The sequence below is a fragment of the Nerophis ophidion genome, linkage group LG09, assembly GCF_033978795.1.
Source record: "Nerophis ophidion isolate RoL-2023_Sa linkage group LG09, RoL_Noph_v1.0, whole genome shotgun sequence".
Lineage (NCBI taxonomy): Eukaryota > Metazoa > Chordata > Actinopteri > Syngnathiformes > Syngnathidae > Nerophis > Nerophis ophidion.
Window position 1 is genome coordinate 53,585,098 of NC_084619.1, and position 21,219 is coordinate 53,606,316.

Sequence of the window (21,219 nt, forward strand, 5' to 3'; positions counted from 1 at the left end):
CCTGTCTCTTATGTCTGGTTCTATACTGCCACCTGCTGCTCACTAGACAATAGTAATATTTTACCTGATCATACAGTAAGCAAGACAATATATATATATATATATATATATATATATATATATATATATATATATATATATATATATATATATATATATATATATACATATATATATATATGTATATATATATATATATATATATATTAAATACAGTATAACATTTACAAGTATTTTTTATGTAAAACGTACTGTAATATTTGTACACTTAACAAATATTTGTTTGAATACTTGATACTCTACAGTTCAAATAGTCGTTGAGAGTTTTAAAAAAGAGTGCATAGTAAACAAATGTATTAAGTTAAATCTATGATGCAGAAACAAACAATATTTTCATTCTGACTGTCCAGAAATGTATTTGATCAAGTCCTCCAATAATTTATGAATTTCTGTGTGGTGTTTTGAGTTATAGCTTGTAAGTAAAGAATAGCCAGTACTTCAGTACTTGGTCACTTTCCACCATAGTTACAGAGTACTCAATATATTGCTGAGAATATCAACAGCCAGAGAGTACAGTGTTAATGGCAAAAACAATGGATATTCATATAAAATTAAAATGCAAATTACAGGATTAATAAAATGAACAGTACAAAGTATCAAAACTATCAAAAGGGCCAAAAGACATGATCAGTATAGATCAGGGGTAGGGAACCTATGGCTCTAGAGCCAGATGTGGCTCTTTTGATGACTGCACCTGGCTCTCAGATAAATCTTAGCTGACATTGCTTAACACGGTAAGTAATTAATAATTCCACTGTTTATCAGAGTGTTAAAAATAACGTTCAAAATATAAAACATTTTCATTCGGACGGCATAGCTCGGTTGGTAGAGCGGCCGTGCCAGCAACTTGAGGGATGCAGGTTCGATTCCTGCTTCCGCCATCCTAGTCACTGCCGTTGTGTCCTTGGGCAAGACACTTTACCCACCTGCTCCCAGTGCCACCCACACTGGTTTAAATGTAACTTAGGTATTGGGTTTCACTATGTAAAGTGCTTTGAGTCACCAGAGAAAAGCGCTATATAAATATACTTCACTTCACAATCATTTTAATCCATCCATCTGGTTCCTACCGCACCTGTTCAAGAAGTCGCATTAATGGTATAAAAAAAAATAGATTCGAATACGAATTGAATCAAATACGTTGTGCGATTCAGAATCGATTCTCATTTTTACATTTTTTTTTTCTTTTTATCAATCCAAAAAAACACTTCACAGCAATACCATAACAATACAACCCAATTCCAAAAACAAACCTGACCCAGCAACACTCAGAACTGCAATAAACAGAGCAATTGAAAGTAGACACAAACACGACACAGAACAAACCAAAAGTAGTGAAACAAAAATGAATATTATCAACAACAGTATCAATATTAGTTATAATTTCAGCATAGCAGTGATTAAAAATCCCTCATTGATATTATCATTAGACATTTATAAAAATTAAAAAAAAGAACGATAGTGTCACAGTGGCTTACACTTGCATCGCATCTCATAAGCTTGACTACACACTGTGTCCAATGTTTTCACAAAGATAAAATAAGTCGTATTTTTGGTTCGTTTAATAGTTAAAACAAATTTACATCATTGCAATCAGTTGATAAAACATTGTCCTTTACAATTGTAAAAGCTTTTTACAAAAATCTACTACTCTGCTAGCATGTCAGCAGACTGGGGTAGATCCTGCTGAAATCCTATGTATTGAATGAATACAGAATCGTTTTGAATCGGAAAAATATCGTTTTTGAATCGAGAATCGCGTTGAATCGAAAAAAATCGATATATTATCGAATCGCGACCCCAAGATTGGATATTGAATCGAATCGTGGAACACCCAAAGATTCGCAGCCCTAGTGAGAAGTATTTTATTTATTGTTGGTTAGTTTCAGAATAACATTGTTACTAAAAAAAGAATAAGAGACTTATTAAACTCTTAAAATTGTTGCTCTTACTTAAAAAATGCATGCATTTAGTTGTATTCAGTGTTAAAAAGAATAGTATATGGCTCCCACGAAAATACTTTTTAAAATATTTGGCTTGTATGGGTCTCTCAGCCTAAAAAGTTCCCGACCCCTGCTATATAGCCATCAATCCATTTTGTATACCTATCCCAGTCAAGCTCTCAGCTAAAATGTGGGGTATATTCTGGACTAGATATTATCTATTTTATTATAATATAAACATTTTAGTTTGATCAAGCATGCAGCGCACATTAAATCCAAAACGGTATTTTTGGAATCAGTGTGATCACTGTGTATATTATATATATTAATTATATTGTTGACAACAACTTTCTCTTCATTTGTGACTAAGGATGTAAATACATAGGCAATTCTCAAACTGTGGTACGTGTACCCCGACTGGTACACGGGCTCCATCTAGTGGTACACCAAAGAATCACTCTGTTAGGTTAAACATAGTGTTACTGTTCAAACTGTGCTTAATGTTACAGTGACCCCAAATATTAAATACATTTGCTAAATAAAACATCTGCGTCTTTTTTAATGCATACTTAGGCCGACTATGCTGCTGTATTTTAATGGCGAGCCAAGTATTTTTTCCTGAGGTTGTAGCTGATGAAAAAAGTATTAGAACCACTGGAATACAGAAATAATGTAACGACAATATGTAATCTCAGGTGTATAAAAAATGTCATACAAAGTGACTTATATTATATCTTTTTTTATATTTTGTAACGTATTTAGAAATAGAATAGAATAGAATGAATTTCCCCTGGGGGAAATTCAACACCACAGTTCGCTCACAATAAACAATAATAATAATAAATAATATATTACATATATTATATATATAATACATAATATATGAATAATATAAATCTATTCTACATATATACATATTATTTATTTCATTTACAACCTAGTAAAAATTTAATGAATACAGTATAGAACAGTGGTTCTCAAATTGGGGTACACGTACCCCTCTGCGGTACTTGAATGTATGCCAAGGGGTAGGTGAATTTTTTTTTTAATATTCTAAAAAAAGCAACAATTCAAAAATCCTTTATAAATATATTTATTGAATAATACTTCAACAAAATATAATTGTAGGTTCATAAACTGTGAAAAGAAATACAACAATGCAATATTCAGTGTTGACAGCCAGATTTTTTGTGGACATGTTCCATAAATATTGTTTATGTTTAAAATATTATTTTTTTGTGAAGAAATCTTTAGAATTAAGTTCATGAATCCTGATGGATCTCTTTTACAATCCCCAAAGAGGGCACTTTAAGTTGATGATTAATTCTATGTGTAGAATCTTTATTTATAATTGAATCACTTGTTTATTTTTTTAACAAGTTTTTAGTTACTTGTAAATCTTTTTTTTCAAATAGTTCAAAAAAGACCACTACAAACGAGCAATATTTTGCACTGTTATACAATTTAATAAATCAGAAACTGATGATATAGTGCTGTATTTTACTTCTTTATGTCTTTTTTTTCAACCAAAAATGCTTTGCTCTGATTAGGGGGTACTTGAATTAAAAAAATGTTCACAGGGGGTACATCACTGAAAAAAAGTTGAGAATCACTGGTATGGAATATATCTACATCGTAAAAAAATATACACCAAAAATTACGACACAACACATTTAATGTATATAATTTTCGTCCAATGAGAATAGCAATACATGAGGCAAAGTGTCGTGCCGGGTGTAAAGACGCTGACCCTCCCTTTGAAACACAAATCCTACTTATACGCATGTGCTTAACCTCAGACGCGTAATGTGTACGTGTATGCATTACACTTTCTCTCACACCGTACAGCCCAAAACACACCCCTTGGAGCCTTGAGGTTATCCTGTAACTGATTTGGCTTCTCGGCGTTCCTGCTGCTAAATATATGCTCGCGAACCATCTGCGAGAATGATTTTGTTCCCTTAATATCCCCATCAGCACTTTCAGCTGGCCAGGCGACTGACCCCCCCTCCATACTTTAGGAGCCCCTCAATCCCTATTCATACTCCTCAAAATCCACCTCCTCCTCCAACGCTGCTGCCTCCCACCCAGACGGACCCAGCCTGGAAGAAGACCTGCTATCTTAGTGTAGGGTGGGTATCGCAAAGCCCCCGTACCTGGATCCAGTGAGTCGTACGGTTTAGAGGCACTGAGGGATTTGTAAAATTGGGATCTTGGGTCTCTTACTTCTCTGCTCGATCTCACTCAGTCAGGATTACATAAAAAAAAAACTCAGGTGAGTAAAACGGCATCCAATCAGCGTGCATGTTAATCTTTTCCTTGTCTAAAAGCCTTGATTAGTACTGCAAAACATGGATTGGACACAAAATGCAGTCTTCTTCCTATACTTTCTAAGAATAGAAGTTGTGAGGAAATTCAGTTAGTTATAATATGTGTTTCTTTGAATGTGGCCGTTTTAAAATGATTTCATTTTGAAGCTATTTTAACACCACTCGGTTGATCGGTTCCTTCTTAAAAGGCCTAAAGCAACGGGTGAATGTGCTGACCCCCCTCCTCTGTGCAATGCCGTCACCAAACCCTGAAAGGGAAGATGTTAAAACCAAACATCAAAGGGGGTCTGCATCTTATAATAATCTTCAGGAACTGAAAACTGCATCTGAAAGCCAACTAGTTACTAATTTGATTGATTTTCAGTGGTGTTCCCCAAACACAATGACGTTTTAGGGGTGTGTTTTGTGCGCTGAAGTGTCGTATTCGTCCCATTTGACAGTCAAACGACGCGGTTACTCTTCACTAAATGTCTTGGCTGGGGATGGATTTTAAAAATAGCTGGGGTGGGTTCGGTTACAGCTGCCCAGTGTGATGTTTTGCCTTTTAACGTGTCGGGTGGGCTTGACATGATAGGCACTGATGGTGCATCTCAGTCGAAATATCACTTAGTTGCATCTGTTAATGTTGTCTATCTGAGCAGCCAACAAGAAAGGAGCATGCATGCACATTGGGCTTTACCGTTACCCTCAGTATAGGCATCTCTTTCACACGGGGAATGCCGGAAAAATCCGAGGGCACGAACACCAGCCTTGAACTTGACACGAGTGGTGCCCACGTTGCCTGCATGGGTGACGCTTCCGGGTCCAAGTGGAGAGGCTTTATGGGTTGTGAATGCCATAGGTGTTGACAGTAAACAGTGAACCCTGGAACGCCGCTGCTATGACACACCCCCTTGGTGCATTTGCACCTAAGTACAGCGGATTTAGAGTCATATTACTGGTATTTAGTTTCTCAAAAACAGTTCTCTCTATTCCCTCTCATGTAATTATTTACATTTTGATTAAACTTGCAGAAATGTATAGAAGGGGTTTGCTCATGCTGATTTACAGCTTGAATTTTTTTTTGGCATGTTTTGACACTAAACATTGTTCTCACTTTGTCTCCCTCCCCAGCCATGCCTGTAAGAACACCTGCCCCCTTAATCAAGAGGAGAAAGCCTACTAAAGTCATCATTGACCTATCAAAAATCAGTCAAGATGGTAAGGATAACTTATATTTCCACAGCATCACAATATATTATATGGGGGCGTATACCAATTCTGTAAGTACAAATAAAGATGTAATACCATAGAAAGAAGAGGTTGCTATGCAGTAGGGCAGGGGTGTCCACAAATTAGCATACCGGCTAATTTTTTTTAACAGCCAAAGGTACTTTTTAAAAATACTATTGAAAAAAAGAACACTTAAAAGAGCAAACAGAGGAAATGTAACCAGTTGTAACACAAAGCTGCCATGCTGACTGCTTTTTTCTTTAAAGCTGTCATTGCGCATAAAAATAATAATGAATCGAAATCAATGTTGTTAAGGATTATTGACATATTCAAGTCTTCAATTCCACTTTGAGATTTTTGGGGGGCAAAATATTGCATATTTTGTGTGTTTGCCATATAGAAAACAAAGTTGTCTCTGACAAAAGGGCATAAAGTTAAACTCCCCATGATTGTCACACACACACACACTAGGTGTGGCGAATTTTTTCTCTTCATTTGACCCATCACCCTTGATCACCCCCTGGGAGGTGAGGGGAGCAGTGAGCAGCAGCTGTGGCCGCGTCCAGGGATCAATTTTGGTGATTTAAACCCCAATTCCAACCCTTGATGCTGAGTGCCAAGCAGGGAGGTAATGGGTCCCATTTTATAGTCTTTCGTATGACTCGGCCGGGGTTTGAACTAGGGCGGACACTCTAAACCAGTGGTTCTCAAATGGGGGTATGCGTACCACTGGGGGTACTTGAAGGTATGCCAAAGGGTACGTGAGATTTTTTTTTAAATATTCTAAAAATAGCAACAATTCAAAAATCCTTTATGAATATATTTATAGAATAATACTTCAACAAAATATAAATGTAAGTTCATAAACTGTGAAAAAAAAATACAACAATGCAATATTCAGTGTTGACAGCTACATTTTTTGTGGACATGTTCCATAAATATTGATGTTAAAGATTTATTTTTTTGTGAAGATATGTTTAGAATTAAGTTCATGAATCCAGATGTATCTCTATTACAATCCCCAAAGAGAGCACTTTAAGTTGATGATTACTTCTATGTGTAGAAATCTTTATTCATAATTGAATCACTTGTTAAAGTTTCAACAAGTTTTTAGTTACTTTTATATCTTTTTTTTCCAAATAGTTCAAGAAAGACCACTACAAATGAGCAATATTTTGCACTGTTATATAATTTAATAAAACATAAACTGGTGACATAGTACTGTATTTTACTTCTTTATCTCTTTTTTTCAACCAAAAATGTTTTGCTCTGATTAGGGGGTACTTGAATTTATAAAATGTTCACAGGGGGTACGTCACTGAAAAAAGGTTGAGAACCACTGTTCTAAACAAACAAACAAAAAAGAAAACATAAACAAATAAGAAGGTCAGCTGATAGATCTGAAGTTGATCTAGAAAAATTAACTGTTGAACGTTTAAAAAACAATACTTATTATTAACTTTTTTTTTTAATGAGGTCATTTTGGATCCCAAAGAAGTTAATTAATTTTTTGAACTGTCATTGCTCCAAAAAACTATTTATAAATTAAAATCAATGGTGTTATGAATTATTGGCCTATTCAAGGCTCGAATTACTTTACAGCAGGGGTCACCAACGCGGTGCCCGCGGGCACCAGGTAGCCCGTAAGGACCAGATGTGTAGCCTTCTGGCCTCTTCTAAAAATAGCTCAAATAGCAGCACTTACCAGTGAGCTGCCTCTGTTTTTTACATTTTATTTATTTACTAGCAAGCTGGTCTCCCTTTGCTCAACATTTTTAATTCTAAGAGAGACACAACTCAAATAGAATTTGAAAATCCCAGAAAATATTTTAAAGACTTGGTCTTCACTTGTTTAAATAAATTCATTTATGTTTCTACTTTGCTTCTTATAACTTTCAGAAAGACAATTTTGGAGAAAAAAAATACAACCTTAAAAATGATTTTAGGATTTTTAAACACATACCTTTTTACCTTTTAAATTCCTTCCTCTTCTTGCCTGACAATTTAAATCAATGTTCAAGTATTTGTTTTTTATTGTAAAGAATAATAAATACATTTTTATTTTAATTCTTCATTTTAGCTTCTGTTTTTTCGACGAAGAATATTTGTGAAATATTTCTTCAAATTTATTAGGATTAAAATTAAAAAAAATATTCTGGCAAATCTAGAAAATCTGTAGAATCAAATTTAAATCTTATTTCTAAGTCTTTTGAATTTCTTTTAGATTTTTTGTTCCTGATTTAGAAGAAATAATGATTTGTCTTCGTTAGAAATATAGCTTGGTCCAATTTGTTATATATTATAACAAAGTGCAGATTGGATTTAAAACATGTCATCAAAATTCAAAAATTAATCTTAATCAGGAAACATTACTAATGATGATCCATACATTATTTTTTTATTTTTTTTAAAAAGATTCAAATTAGCTGTTTTTTTTCTTCATATTTTTCAGTTGAATTTTGAATTTTAAAGAGGTTAAATTGAAGATAAACTATGTTTCAAAATTATATTTTTATTTTTTTTGTGTTTTCTCCTCTTTATCCTCTACAAAAAAACCTTCCGTAAAAGGAAAAAAAATGTACGACGGAATGTGAATGTGAGTGTGGATGTTGTCTGTCTATCTGTGTTGGCCCTGCGATGAGATGGCGACTTGTCCAGGGTGTACCCTGCCTTCCGCCCGATTGTAGCTGAGATAGGCGCCAGCGCCCCCCGCGACCCCGAAAGGGAATAAGCGGAAGGAAATGGATGGATGGATGGATGGAATGACAGACATAAATACACATTTTTTATGTATATAGATTTATTTATTAAAGGTAAATTGGGCAAATTGGTTACTTCTAGCAATTTTGTCCTCATTGCCTTTGTCTGTCGTGATATGGCTCAATAGCTTCAGTTTCTTCTTCAATTTCGTTTTCGCTATCTGCCTCCACACTCCAACCATCCGTTTCAATACATGCGTAATCTGTTGAATCGCTTAAACCGCTGAAATCTGAGTCTGAATCCGAGCTAATGTCGCTATATCTTTCTGTTCTATCTGCCATGTTTGTTTGTATTGGCATCACGCAGTGACGTCACAGGAAAATGGACGGGTGGATATACGGATAGTGAAAATCAGGCACTTTAAAGCCTTTTTTCGCAATATTCCATGATGGGTAAAATTTTGAAAAAAATTCGAAAAATAAAATAAACCACTGGGAACTGATTTATTGTTGGTTTTAACCCTTCTGAAATTGTGATAATGTTCCCCTTTAAGTTTGTATCAAACTGGTTGGTAGCCCTTCGCATTAATCAGTACCCAAGAAGTAGCTCTTGGTTTCAAAAAGGTTTACAGCAAATACATTTTTAGGGGGAAACTATTGCACATTTTGTGTTTTTGCTAGAAAAAAACGTTTTTTTTGCCATAAAAAACAGGGTTTTGACAAAATAACCTATTTTCCAAATTTTTATGACTGAAGCCCTACCGGGTCCCCTGAAACAAACTTGAAGGAAGCACTAAAGGTTCATTTTGAAAGTGAAAGATTTCAAAATGGGCCCCGCAGGTTGTGATTTTGCAATGTGCGGTCCTCAATGGAAATGTTTGAACACCCTTGCAGTAGGCGCTTTAAGGCGACAAATCTACCTTGACTTGCTGATTTTCTTTTGTGATGGTCCTTACCTAGAGTACGAGATTGTGCCAAATATATCCGAGTTTGACTTGGGAAGAAAGATCGGGGTGCCAAAGGACATCATGTTGGAGGAGCTCTCGCTGCTCAAGAACAAAGGCTCCAAGATGTTCAAGATGAGGCAGCAGCGTGTGGAGAAGTTCATCTACGAGAACAACCCGGACATTTTCATCGGTGACACTAATGTGAGTGCCTACAGTGCATGGAACGCAGACCTGTTAACACAGGGTTCATAAGGAAATGACAACGGTTGCATTGATTGTGTTCTTTTCAGGACGAAATGCAGGGGTTTGTTCCCTCGCTGGGCGGTCACATGGGGAGTCAGACGATAAACCTGGGCGGGTATTTGCTTAGCAAGGACGTAGGGCAGCTGCATTATGGAATGTTTCGATATGGAGGCAGCGGCGGCCCCGTGCCTCTCCCAAAGCCTGGAAGCCAGGGTGGAGCTGCAGGAGGAGCGGGAGGTGCTGGAGGAGCAGTTGGTGCAGGGGAACACGGTGAAGGCCAGCATGGGAAAGATGGAAAGGGAGATGGATCCAGTGAGGGGTCTCCACTAAAAGGTTGGTATGAAGGAGTAGAAGGTAGAACAGAATATAAGTCGCAACTTTTTTCCCACACTTTGAATCCTGCAGCATATAAAACGGTGCGGCTAATATATAGATTTTTCTTCACTGACGACCATAATGCAAATAATTAACAAAACAAAAACAAATACACTGAATTGATAAGTTAATGTTTGTGCTATGGCGCTATCCTTTGGATGCATTCGCTCACTGCAGGGGCTACAGTGCTGAACCGGAAGTAGAAGTGCCGTTCGATCTTTCAGTTCTCCATAGCGTTTATACTCCTATTGATTCTTCATTCGTCACTCCAAGCGCCGTTTGTAGGTTTTACAATATAACTATAACTGTTCATACTTACTAAACTGTCCCATGTGTGATGTCTGTAGGAGTGTTTTCATGCTTATTTGTACGTGCAATAGTAATGTAATTAAGATAACGTTGTTGGTATTAGACAATATGCTAACCCGTTTACGAGTGTCGTTTTTAGTACTATTAACTTACAGCTGCATTTTTTTTGTATTGTTTAATTTTCGTAAATTTACCAAAACATAATCGTGGACTCACTGAGTCAGTTTAGTTGATTGGAAAGCTAGAGACGATGACTTATGTTTTGTTAGATCAGCTATTTCACTACCTTGTTACAGACACCGTTTGGAAACAATTACTGTATGGAAGTAAACATTTACAAAAAAAAAATTGTAGATAACTAATTTCACAACATATATATATCTGTGGCTTATAATTCTGTGCGCCTAATATATGGAAAACATTTTTTTTATTAAAAAATTTGGAGGGTGCGGCCTATATCCCGCTGCGCTTCATAGTCCAGAAAATACGGTAGTTCACCAACGCTAAGAAACAGTGTGGTCCTCAATAAAATTCATACAGCAATTGCATTTCATGTGAACAATGAAGCAAACCTTTCAAGTACTTTGAGTTGGGGCCCTGCTGCCTCCTTTAACATTAATTGAAATGTATATGTCAGTTACATTAGGTACTTTTGTCAGTTTGGGTTACAAGAATAAACTGCATTTCTAACCTGAGCTGAAAAAGTTTGGAAAACACTTTCAAAAGTTGCCAACTCTAAGCTGAGAAAACATAACTGAAAACTAAATTAGAGTAAAAGAATATTATGAGGGACATGTTTTCCCCATCTGTAGTTCTTAAAATGCTGAGCTTTTGTCTTGACAATAGACAAAAAAGATGCCCTCACACTACAATTAAGTACTGTAGATGTAGACTGAGGCCCGCCTAGTTTGTCTCATTCTTCCTCGACAGACGGTGGAAAAGGTGACGCATCCAAAAAGATGCACGGGACGAGTTACACATCACCATGGGAGAAGGCCATGAAGGGCGACGCAGGTTTGATAGCCACTCTAAAATCAGCAATGCCTGGCCCCTGTAAGCAAATCGAACTGCGCAAGTACAAAAGCTTCAACAGGTATTTTCCTCTTTGTAAACATTGTTAATGTGTTTGGTTGAACTCTTGACATTTTGGAGATTACAGTTCCACAATAATGATTGCATGAGTCAATGATTTTCATTCAGGACAGAGATACAGTATTTGTCTCTTATGCGTTGTGGCTTTCCGCTCCCTGTACGATCAGTGTCAGAGCTTGGTCCGCATTGCCGGCAGTAAGTCGAACACATTTCCAGTGAAGGTTGGACTCCGCCAAGGCTGTCCTTTGTCACCGATTCTGTTCATAACTTTTATGGACAGAATTTCTAGGCGTTGAGGGGTTCCGGTTTGGTGGCCGCGGGATTAGGTCTCTGCTTTTTGCAGATGATGTGGTCCTGATGGCTTCATCTGGCCGGGATCTTCAGCTCCCACTGGATCGGTTCGCAGCCGAGTGTGAAGCGACCGGAAAGAGAATCAGCACCTCCAAGTCCGAGTCCATGGTTCTCGCCTGGAAAAGGGTAGAGTGCCATCTCCGGGTTGGGGAGGAGACCATGCCCCAAGTGTAGGAGTTCAAGTACCTAGGAGTCTTGTTCACGAGTGGGGGAGGAGTGGATCGTGAGATCGACAGGCGGACCGTTTCGACGTCTTCAGTAATGTGGACGTTGTACCGATCCGTTGTGGTGAAGAAGGAGCTGAGCCGGAAGGCAATGCTCTCAATTTACCGGTCGATCTACGTTCCATCCTCACCTATGGTCATGAAGTTATGACCGAAAGGACAAGATCACGGGTAAAAGCGGCCGAAATGAGTTTCCTCCGCCGGGTGGCGGGGCTCTCCCTTAGAGATAGGGTGAGAAGCTCTGCCATCCGAGAGGAGCTCAAAGTAAAGCCGCTGCTCCTCCACATCGAGAGGAGCCAGATGAGGTGGCTCGGGCATCTGGTCAGGATGCCACCCGAACGCCTCCCTAGGGAGGTGTTTAGGGCACGTCCAACTGGTAACAGGCCACGGGGAAGACCCAGGACACGTTGGGAAGACTATGTCTCCCAGCTGGCCTGGAAACGCCTTGGGATCCCCCGGGCAGAGCTGGACAAAGTGACTGGGGAGAGGAAAGTCTGGGCTTCCCTGCTTAAGCTGCTGCCCCCGCGACCCGACCTCGGATAAGCGGAAGAAGACGGATGGATGGATGGATGGCATTGTTAATAATAAGCTATTCTAGTTTGGGGGGTACCTCAGGGTTCCATCCTTCGACTTTGCCTGTTTTTCATCTACAGGAACAGCCTCAAAGCAATTATTTGCAGATACTGAAGCAAGTATTTTTTAACTAAATAATCTTGTATTGCCAGGAGTGCTATGCCCTATGGCGGATATGAAAAAGCCAGCCAGTTCATGAAATTCCAGCTGCCAGACAGTGTGAAAATCCAATTGATGGCTGAGCCCCTGATGGTGTACGAGAATGACCTCAACCTCCGACCTTCCTTCAACCGCACGCCCATTGGCTGGATGGGCAGCAGCGAGCCCTGCAGCATCCATGTGGAGGTGCCCTACGAGGGGGAGACCGACGAGCTATGAAGAGTAGCCGCGTTGTTACTAACGCCCACCGTGCTCAGACTAACACATACAGTCCATGCAAAGAAAACATGAGAGGATGCACGCATACATGCTGGCATGCACACTCACCTTAGATGACATGTGGCGATGTTCTTGTTCTGAAAGGCAAAAGAACAAAATGTACACGTTTTACAGATTAAACGTGACTCTCTTAAACATACTTCATGTCAATGTGTCCGCATGTCCTGTTGTGGTATCCAAGCTCTTTTGTGTTTTAAAAGTTTCTGTGACCTCGTCAAAGTGAGGTCGCATGCAGAAATTTAACTGCAGAACACTTAGCCTATTACTTCATCGACTGTTTATTTCAAATAAACCCTTTTTCAAACGGCAATGATATTTGTCATGAGGCCTTGTTCACATGTGCAAATATATTCTACTCAGGAAACTAATCACTATAACGTAAAATTAACTGTTATGACTCTTTTAAGCATGTAAAAAATCCAAAACCAGTGAAGTTGGCACGTTGTGTAAATCGTAAAAAAAACAGAAAACAATGTTTTGCAAATCCTTTTCAACCTTTATTCAATTCAATACTCTGCAAAAACAAGATATTTAATGTTTGAACTGAGAAGCTTATTTTTTTGGGCAAATAATCATTACCTTTGAATTTAATAGCAGCAACACATTGCAAAAAAGTGGGCACAGGGGCATTTTTACCACTGTTTTACATGGCCTTTACTTTTAACAACACTCAGGAAACATTTGGGAACTGATGAGACCAATTTTTGAAGCTTTGCGACAAACATTTTCAATGGGAGACACGTCTGGACTACAGGCAGGCCATTCTAGTACCCGCACTCTTTTACTACGAAGCCACGCTTTTGTAACACTTGCAGAAGGTGGCTTGGCATTGTCTTGTTGAAATAAGCAGGGGTGTCCATGAAAAAGACGTCGCTTGAATTGCAACATATGTTGTCGTTGAGAAATGTTGTTCTTAAACTGTTCGACAATTTTCTCACGCATTTGTCCTTGTTTGTGAATGACCGAACATTTCATGGAAGCTGCTTTTATACCCAATCGTGGCACCCACCTGTTCCCAATTAGCCTGTTCACCTGTGGGATGTTGCAAATAAGTGTTTGATAAGGATTCCTCAACTTTCTCAGTCTTTTTTGCCACCTGTGCCAGCTTTTTGGAAACATGTTGCAGGCATCACATTTTAAATGAGCTAAACATTTGGAAAAAATAATGTAAAGTTTACCAGTTCAAACATTAAAACCTTGACAGGCTTAGTTGGCCACATGCGTGGACAGCACCTTTTAGTTCTTATTTCCAAAATTGTGTACACTACTGGCCTTATGTGGACACTTATACTGCTATCTGATGGTGTCTGAAGAGTATAACCTAAGATAGGATTTGGAAAAAAAAAAAGTGTAAAAATAAGAATTAGCATGTCACTAAACATGAAGTACACATTTGTTACTTATGGACTAAGTACATCATACAAAAAGATGATTCTTATTTTTTATTCTAATTAGGGTCCAATAAGCCCAAATACCAAAGATATATATATATAAAAAAGCATGTAAACAAACAAACAGCTTGGGCCTTAAAAGGTTTTTAATTAAGTATCTTGTCTTTGCAGTCTATTCAATTGAACCCGTCTGATAAAGCCTGTAAATGTGTTGGTCATGTATGATGTCTTTTTGTTATTTTTGTTCTGTGATGTGTAATGTCTATATGTTTAAATGTACGGCAGTGAAAATGAATTTCCCCAACGGGGACCAATAAATCTAAATCTAATCTAATCTAATCTAATACAGGTTGAAAAAGATTTGCAAATCGGGCAGCCCGTTGACAGAGGGATCAGTGCGTCTGCCTCACAATACGAAAGTCCTGAGTAGTCCTGGCTTCAATCCCGGGCTCGGGATATTTCTGTGTGGAGTTTGCATGTCCTCCCAGTGACTGTCTGGGTTCCCTCCGGGTACTCCGGCTTCTTCTCACTTCCAAAGACATGCACCTGGGGATAGGTTGATTGGCAACACTAAATTGGCCCTAGTGTGTGGATGTGAGTGTGAATGTTGTCTGTCTATCTGTGTTGGCCCTGTGATGAGGTGGCGACTTGTCCAGGGTGTACTCCGCCTTCCACCCGATTGTAGCTGATATAGGCACCAGCGCCCCCCGTGACCCCAAAGGGAATAAGCGGTAAGAAATGGATGGATGGATGAAAGATTTGCAAATCATTGTATTCTGTTTTATTTACAATTTACATAACGTGCCAAATACTCTGGTTTTGGGTTTTGTAAAAATAAAAATCATTAACAAAGAAAGGATATGTATAAAAAGCTAGAGGGTAAATATCTTGCCTCTACAAAGCATGTCTTGCAATCCTTTTGTGTTTGTTTATTGGCAGCAACACATAAAGAACTGCCTGTGTTGGAGTTGTGGAATTGTTCTCACTTTTTGATAGGATTTTTAAGTAATTGTCTACATAAAGGCCTACTGAAATGAGATTTTCTTATTTAAACGGGGATAGCACGTCCATCCTATGTGTCATACTTGAACATTTTGCGATATTGCCATATTTTTGCTGAAAGGATTTAGTAGAGAACATCCACGATAAAGTTCGCAACTTTCGGTGCTAACAGAAAAGCCCTGCCTCTACCGGAAGTCGCAGACGATGACGTCACATGTTGATGGCTCTTTACATACTTACATTGATTTTAATGGAGCCTCCAACAAAAAGAGCTATTCGGACCGAGAAAACGACAATTTCCCCATTAATTTGCGCGAGGATGAAAGATTTGTGTTTGAGGATATTGATAGCGACGGACTAGAAAAAAAAACAAGTTAGAAAATAAAAAAAACGCAATTCGTATGTTTTTAGAGACATCTACTAGAATAATTCTGGGAAATCCCTTATCTTTCTATTGAGTTGCTAGTGTTTTAGTGAGTTTAACAGTACCTGATAGTCGGAGGTGTGTCTCCACGGGTGTGTTGATGCGCAGTGTCTCAGCGAAGTCGACGGCAGCTTTATGGATGGGGCAAGCTCAGCTGATTTCCGGTAAGAAGCGACTTTTTACCACAATTTTCTCACCGAAACCTGCTGGTTGACATTCGGTTGGGATCCATGTCCGCTCTGATCCATAGTAAAGTTTCACCTCCGTGAATTTTAAACAAGGAATCACTGTGTGTTTGTGTGGCTAAAGGCCAAAGCTTCCCAACTCCATCTTTCTACATTGACGTTTCCAATATTAATTGAACAAATTGCAAAGGATTCAGCAACACAGATCTCCAAAATACTGTGTAATTATGCGGTTAAAGCAGACGACTTTTAGGTGTGTGTGTGCGCAGCGCTCATATTCCTAACAGCCCGTGACGTCAAGCGTACACGTCATCATTACGCGACGTTTTCAAGAAAAAACTCCCGGGAAATTAAAAATTGCAATTTAGTAAACTAAAAAGGCTGTATTAGCATGTGTTGCAATGTTAATATTTCATCATTGATATATAAACTATCAGACTGCGTGGTGGGTAGTAGTGGGTTTCAGTAAAGCATTGATCTTACTAACATTTTTAGGCAATACAGAAGGTGCAGGTCTCACTTTGTACCTACTCAGTGGCCTAGTGGTTGTGAGTTCAAACCCGTGCCGAATTATACCAAAGACTATAAACAAATGGGACCCATTGCGTCCCTGCTTGGCACTCAGCATCTAGGGTTGGAATTGGGGGTTAAATCACCATAAATTATTTCCAGGCGCGGCACCGCTGCTGCTCACAGCTCCCCTCCCCTCCCAGGGGGTGAACAAGGGGATGGGTCAAATGCAGAAGACACATTTCACCACACCTAGTGTGTGTGTGACAATCATTGGTACTTTTAACTTTTAACTTTCTGCTTTGTGCACGATAGCCATTGACTATTGAATCGACAAATGAGTTTAATATTGGTTTTATAATGTATCGTTTACTTAGAATAAGTCATAAAGCAAAGTACACTGAACACTATTACTAAACTGCCACAATCAGGGAAAGAAAATGACTAAGTTACATTTGAACCTTTTCCACGAGTCCTCCCAGCCTGGTGGGGGCGCCCATGTTGAGGAAGCAGCCTCCACGGAGAAGAAGAACAAAGAGCGGAAGCGAAACACTTTCGTGTGTCGCCTTTTTACGTGAACTAAAGTTGCTGTTCTACCATATAGTTCGTTTCCAATTTTTTGGACTGCATTTGAAAACACTACATGGACACCAGGCTGACATTTGTAGGTAATACGCCGAAATAAAACATTTAGCTATCGTTAGCAAGCTGTCGTTGGTAAGCAACTATATGAAGTTTACGGCTTGAAAGTGATGCGCAATAGTCGACTGGCAGTACTCGGGAAGCACAAAAATCCGGACTAACTCTTCTACTTGTTCGTAATTATCTGGTAATTACCAAACAATCCTCATGCAAATGTGAAATTGGCTTACTTTCCCCCGTTGATACAAATTTCCTGCTAATTCGACTGTCGTGAAGCATTTTGCGTTACCTAGCAACGAACGACGCCTTCCTGTTACTACTACAGTACAGTAAAGTAACTTCCGTCAACAAGATCACCAAACCGAACGTAGTTGCTCGAGTACTCTAATTAATTTAAAACCTCTTCTCACTCCTGCGCTTACCAAAAGCATGCGGTAAAAGTAAGCATGCGGTAATTATTTTAAAACCTCTTCTAACTCCGGCACTTAATAAAAGGCATGCAGTAAAAATTGAGTGTGATGTAAACTTGGACCTTAAATCCTACTGAATAGCTCTTAAAGGCCTACTGAAATGAGATTTTCTTATTTAAACGGGGTTAGCAGGTCCATTCTATGTGTCATACTTGATCATTTCGCGATATTGCCATATTTTTGCTGAAAGGATTTAGTAGAGAACATCCACGATAAAGTTCGCAACTTTTGCTTGCTAACAGAAAAGCCATGCCTCTACCAAAATTTGCAGACGATGACGTCACATGTTGATGGCTCCTCACATCTTCACATTGTTTTTAATGGGAGCCTCCAACAAAAACAGCTATTCGGACCGAGAAAACGACAATTTCCCCATTAATTTGAGCGAGGATGAAAGATTTGTGTTTGAGGATATTAATAGCGAGGGACTAGAAAAAAAAAACGCGATTGCATTGGGACCGATTCAGATGTTTTTAGACACATTTACTAGGATAATTCTGGGAAATCCTTTATCTTTCTATTGTGTTGCTAGTGTTTTAGTGAGTTTAACAGTACCTGATAGTCGGAGGTGTGTGTCCACGGGTGTCTTGACGCGCAGTGTCTCAGGGAAGTCGACGGCAGCTTTATGGGCGGCACAAGCTCAGCTGATCTCTGGTAAGAAGCGACTTTTTACCACAATTTTCTCACCGAAACCTGCTGGTTGACATTCGGTCGGGATCCATGTTCGCTGTGATCCATAGTAAAGTTTAGCCTCCGTGAATTTTAAACAAGGAATCACCGTTTGTTTGTGTGGCTAAAGACTAAAGCTTCCCAACTCCATCTTTCTACTTTGACTTCCCCAATATTAATGAAACAAATTGCAAAGGATTCAGCAACACAGATCTCCAAAATACTGTGTAATTATGCGGTTAAAGCAGACGACTTTTAGCTGTGTGTGTGCGCTGCGCTCATATTTCCTAACAGCCCGTGACGTCAAGCGTACACGTCATCATTACGCGACGTTTTCAAGAAGAAACTCCCGGGAAATTAAAAATTGCAATTTAGTAAACTAAAAAGGCTGTATCAGCATGTGTTGCAATGTTAATATTTGATCAGTGATATATAAACTATCAGACTGCGTGGTGGGCATTAGTGGGTTTCAGTAGGCCTTTAATCTTCCTCCCTTTATGCGATTTCAAATTACCGTTATTGAAATCAGCCTCCTCCATTTTGAAAATGATGACAGGGGAAGTGTCACTCGTGACGTCACGAGTTTGACCAGGCGGTAATACTAAGCATGCGCTAATTATTTTGCGAAGCAAGTTTGACCCGGCAGTAATTCAAGGCAGGCGCATACTATATGCCCTGCAGCAATTCAAGAAAATACGGTGCATTGAAATAATTACATTATTTCCAATCCGGGGGGTGGGATGAGGAGCTTTGGTTGATATCAGCACTTCAGTCATCAACAATTGCATCAACAGAGAAATGGACATTGAAACAGTGTAGGTCTGACTTGGTAGGATATGTACAGCGAGCAGAGAACATAGTGAGTTCAGATAGCATAAGAACAAGTATATACATTAAAAATACATTTGATTATTTACATTAGGTTATTTATAATCCGGGGAGATGGGTTGTAAATGGAGGAGGGTATTAGTAAAGGGTTGAAGTTGCCTGGAGGTGGTGTTTTAGAGCGGTTTTGAAGGAATATAGAGATGCACTCACTTTTATACCTGTTGGGAGTGCATTCCACATTGATGTGGCATAGAAAGAGAATGAGTTAAGACCTTTGTTAGATCGGAATCTAGGTTTAACGTGGTTTGTGGAGCTCCCCCTGATGTTGTGGTTATGGCGGTCATTTACGATAATGAAGTAGTTTGACATGTACTTCGGTATCAGGGAGGTGTAGCGGATTTTATAGACTAGGCTCAGTGCAAGTTGTTTTACTCTTTCCTCCGCCCTGAGCCAGCCCACTTTGGAGAAGTGGGTTGGAGTGTGGTGTGATCTGGGGTGGAGGTCTAAAAGTAACCGGATTAGCTTGTTCTGGGATGTTTGGATTCTAGATATGAGGGTTTTGGAGGTGCTGGGGTACCAGGAGCTCATTATTCACCTGCCCGTGACACAATTGCTGGGTTGAAATCACGTGACCGAGAGGCACTTCCGGGTTCAGGCAATGGTCTAGATCAGACCTGGGCATATTAAGGCCTTCGGGGCACATGCGGCCCTTTAAGTTTTTCAATCTGGCCCGCCAAAGATTCCCAAATATATTTTTTTAGACTTTTAAGATGGAAACAGGAGCTGCCATTATGATGTGCATTGATGTTTTCGAATAGCCGTAAGTCTAAAAGTATACAAAGTATTTCATTGGTTGGAATCTGCACTTTTGCATGATGTCCTAGTTACTATGGTAATCTAATTAGTTACTATGGTCATCTAAGTCACAGAAGTTTAGACGAGGCACCGAGCAGTGTGTGTGTCTGGGGGGGGCAGTTGGAGGCCATTTTCCACAGTGTCATGGACAGACGCGGAAGGAGATTTTTAAAACAAAGTTCTAAAGCTTAGTGATATATCAGATTGTAGGTGGTGGTTTTTTACCATTTGCGTTCATATTTCGTTGTGTTTGTTGCATTTTGCTTGATTGTAAAGTATGTCGATCGAGAAGGTGTGACGTTCATATAGGGCTGGGCGATATGGCCTTTTATTAATATCTCGATATTTTTAGGCCATATCGCGATACACGATATTTATCTCGATATTTTACATTGGCCTTGAATGAACACTTGATACACATAGAATCATCATACTGCTGTGATTATGTGTCTACATTAAAACATTCTTCTTCATACTGCATTGATATACAGTATGCTCATTTTAAACTTTCATGCAGAGAAGGAAATCACAACTAAGTCAATTGACCAAAACTGTATTAATTAAACAGTTATTAAGCAGTGGCACAAATATTCATGTCATTTCCAAAACAGAAAGTGCAAGATTGTCAGAGACATTTTAACTGTCAAATAAAAATGAGCTGCATAATAGGAAATCAAATTGTTCGTCCTTCGCTATGTGGTAAGTTACTACAGACGTTATTAAATTATATTGTTGACTATGTTTTTTCATATGGTGTTGATATGGAAATGGTTTCCTCGCATATTATTGCTGAGGCACCGAACGGTGATGTTGATGTGCGGAGTAATAACTCTTCATTGATCTTTCACAGTATCATGTTCTCATATGTTCTCATAGTCATCAGTATCATCAGTATCACGTTCTCATAGTCATTATTGTCACCGATGTCCCACTGGGTGTGAGTTTTCCTTGCCCGAGGATGTCGTAGTGGTTTGTGCAGCCCTTTGAGACACTAGTGATTTAGGGCTATATAAGTAAACATTGATTGATTGATTCATTCATTCTCTAGCAGGTGACTTTTCAAAGGATGCTACATATTACCAGTGATGCTACTTTCGGTAGCAACGCTTTTGGCCCACACTTGACAAGTTAAAGTCGTCTATTCAACATATTCCCACTTGAAGGTTTAGTTGATATCAGCACTTCAGTCATTAACAATTATATCATCTGAGAAATAGACATTGAAACAGTTTTTAGGTCTGACTTGGTAGGATATGTACAGCGAGCAGTGAACATAGTGAGTTCAGAAAGCATAAGAACAAGTATATACTAGGGGTGTAACGGTACGTGTATTTGTATTGAACCGTTTCGGTACGGTTCGGAGGTGTACCGAACAAGTTTCCACACGAACATATTAGGTAGCGCACCGTAGGTTGTGTAAACAATGCAGCGCGAGGCACAACAAGCG

The 21,219-nt window shown here is 38.9% G+C and overlaps 2 protein-coding genes across 5 annotated transcripts in view; both read left to right on the plus strand.

Annotated features, from left to right (window-relative positions):
• Nucleotides 1-3,961: 3,961 nt before the first annotated feature.
• Nucleotides 3,962-12,935, plus strand: myoz1a (myozenin 1a). Its single transcript, XM_061911249.1, has 6 exons — nucleotides 3,962-4,278; nucleotides 5,447-5,533; nucleotides 9,205-9,392; nucleotides 9,482-9,767; nucleotides 11,049-11,211; nucleotides 12,511-12,935. The coding sequence occupies exons 2-6, from the start codon at nucleotides 5,449-5,451 to the stop codon at nucleotides 12,734-12,736; spliced, it is 948 nt and encodes a 315-aa protein (XP_061767233.1). The 5' UTR covers nucleotides 3,962-4,278; nucleotides 5,447-5,448; the 3' UTR covers nucleotides 12,737-12,935.
• A 3,335-nt stretch (nucleotides 12,936-16,270) lies between these two features.
• The window catches only part of hhat (hedgehog acyltransferase), a 54,601-nt gene continuing 49,652 nt past the window's right edge, over nucleotides 16,271-21,219 (plus strand). For 3 of the 4 annotated variants that reach the window (XR_009808179.1, XR_009808178.1, XM_061911250.1), the window contains exon 1: nucleotides 16,271-16,976. Coding sequence is in view for 1 of the 4 variants with exons in the window: in XM_061911250.1 (XP_061767234.1) it covers nucleotides 16,807-16,976 (170 nt within the window). In the remaining 3 variants the exon portion in view is untranslated. The remainder of the gene's footprint in view (nucleotides 16,977-21,219) is intronic. The other variant, XM_061911251.1, reaches the window with a different exon arrangement.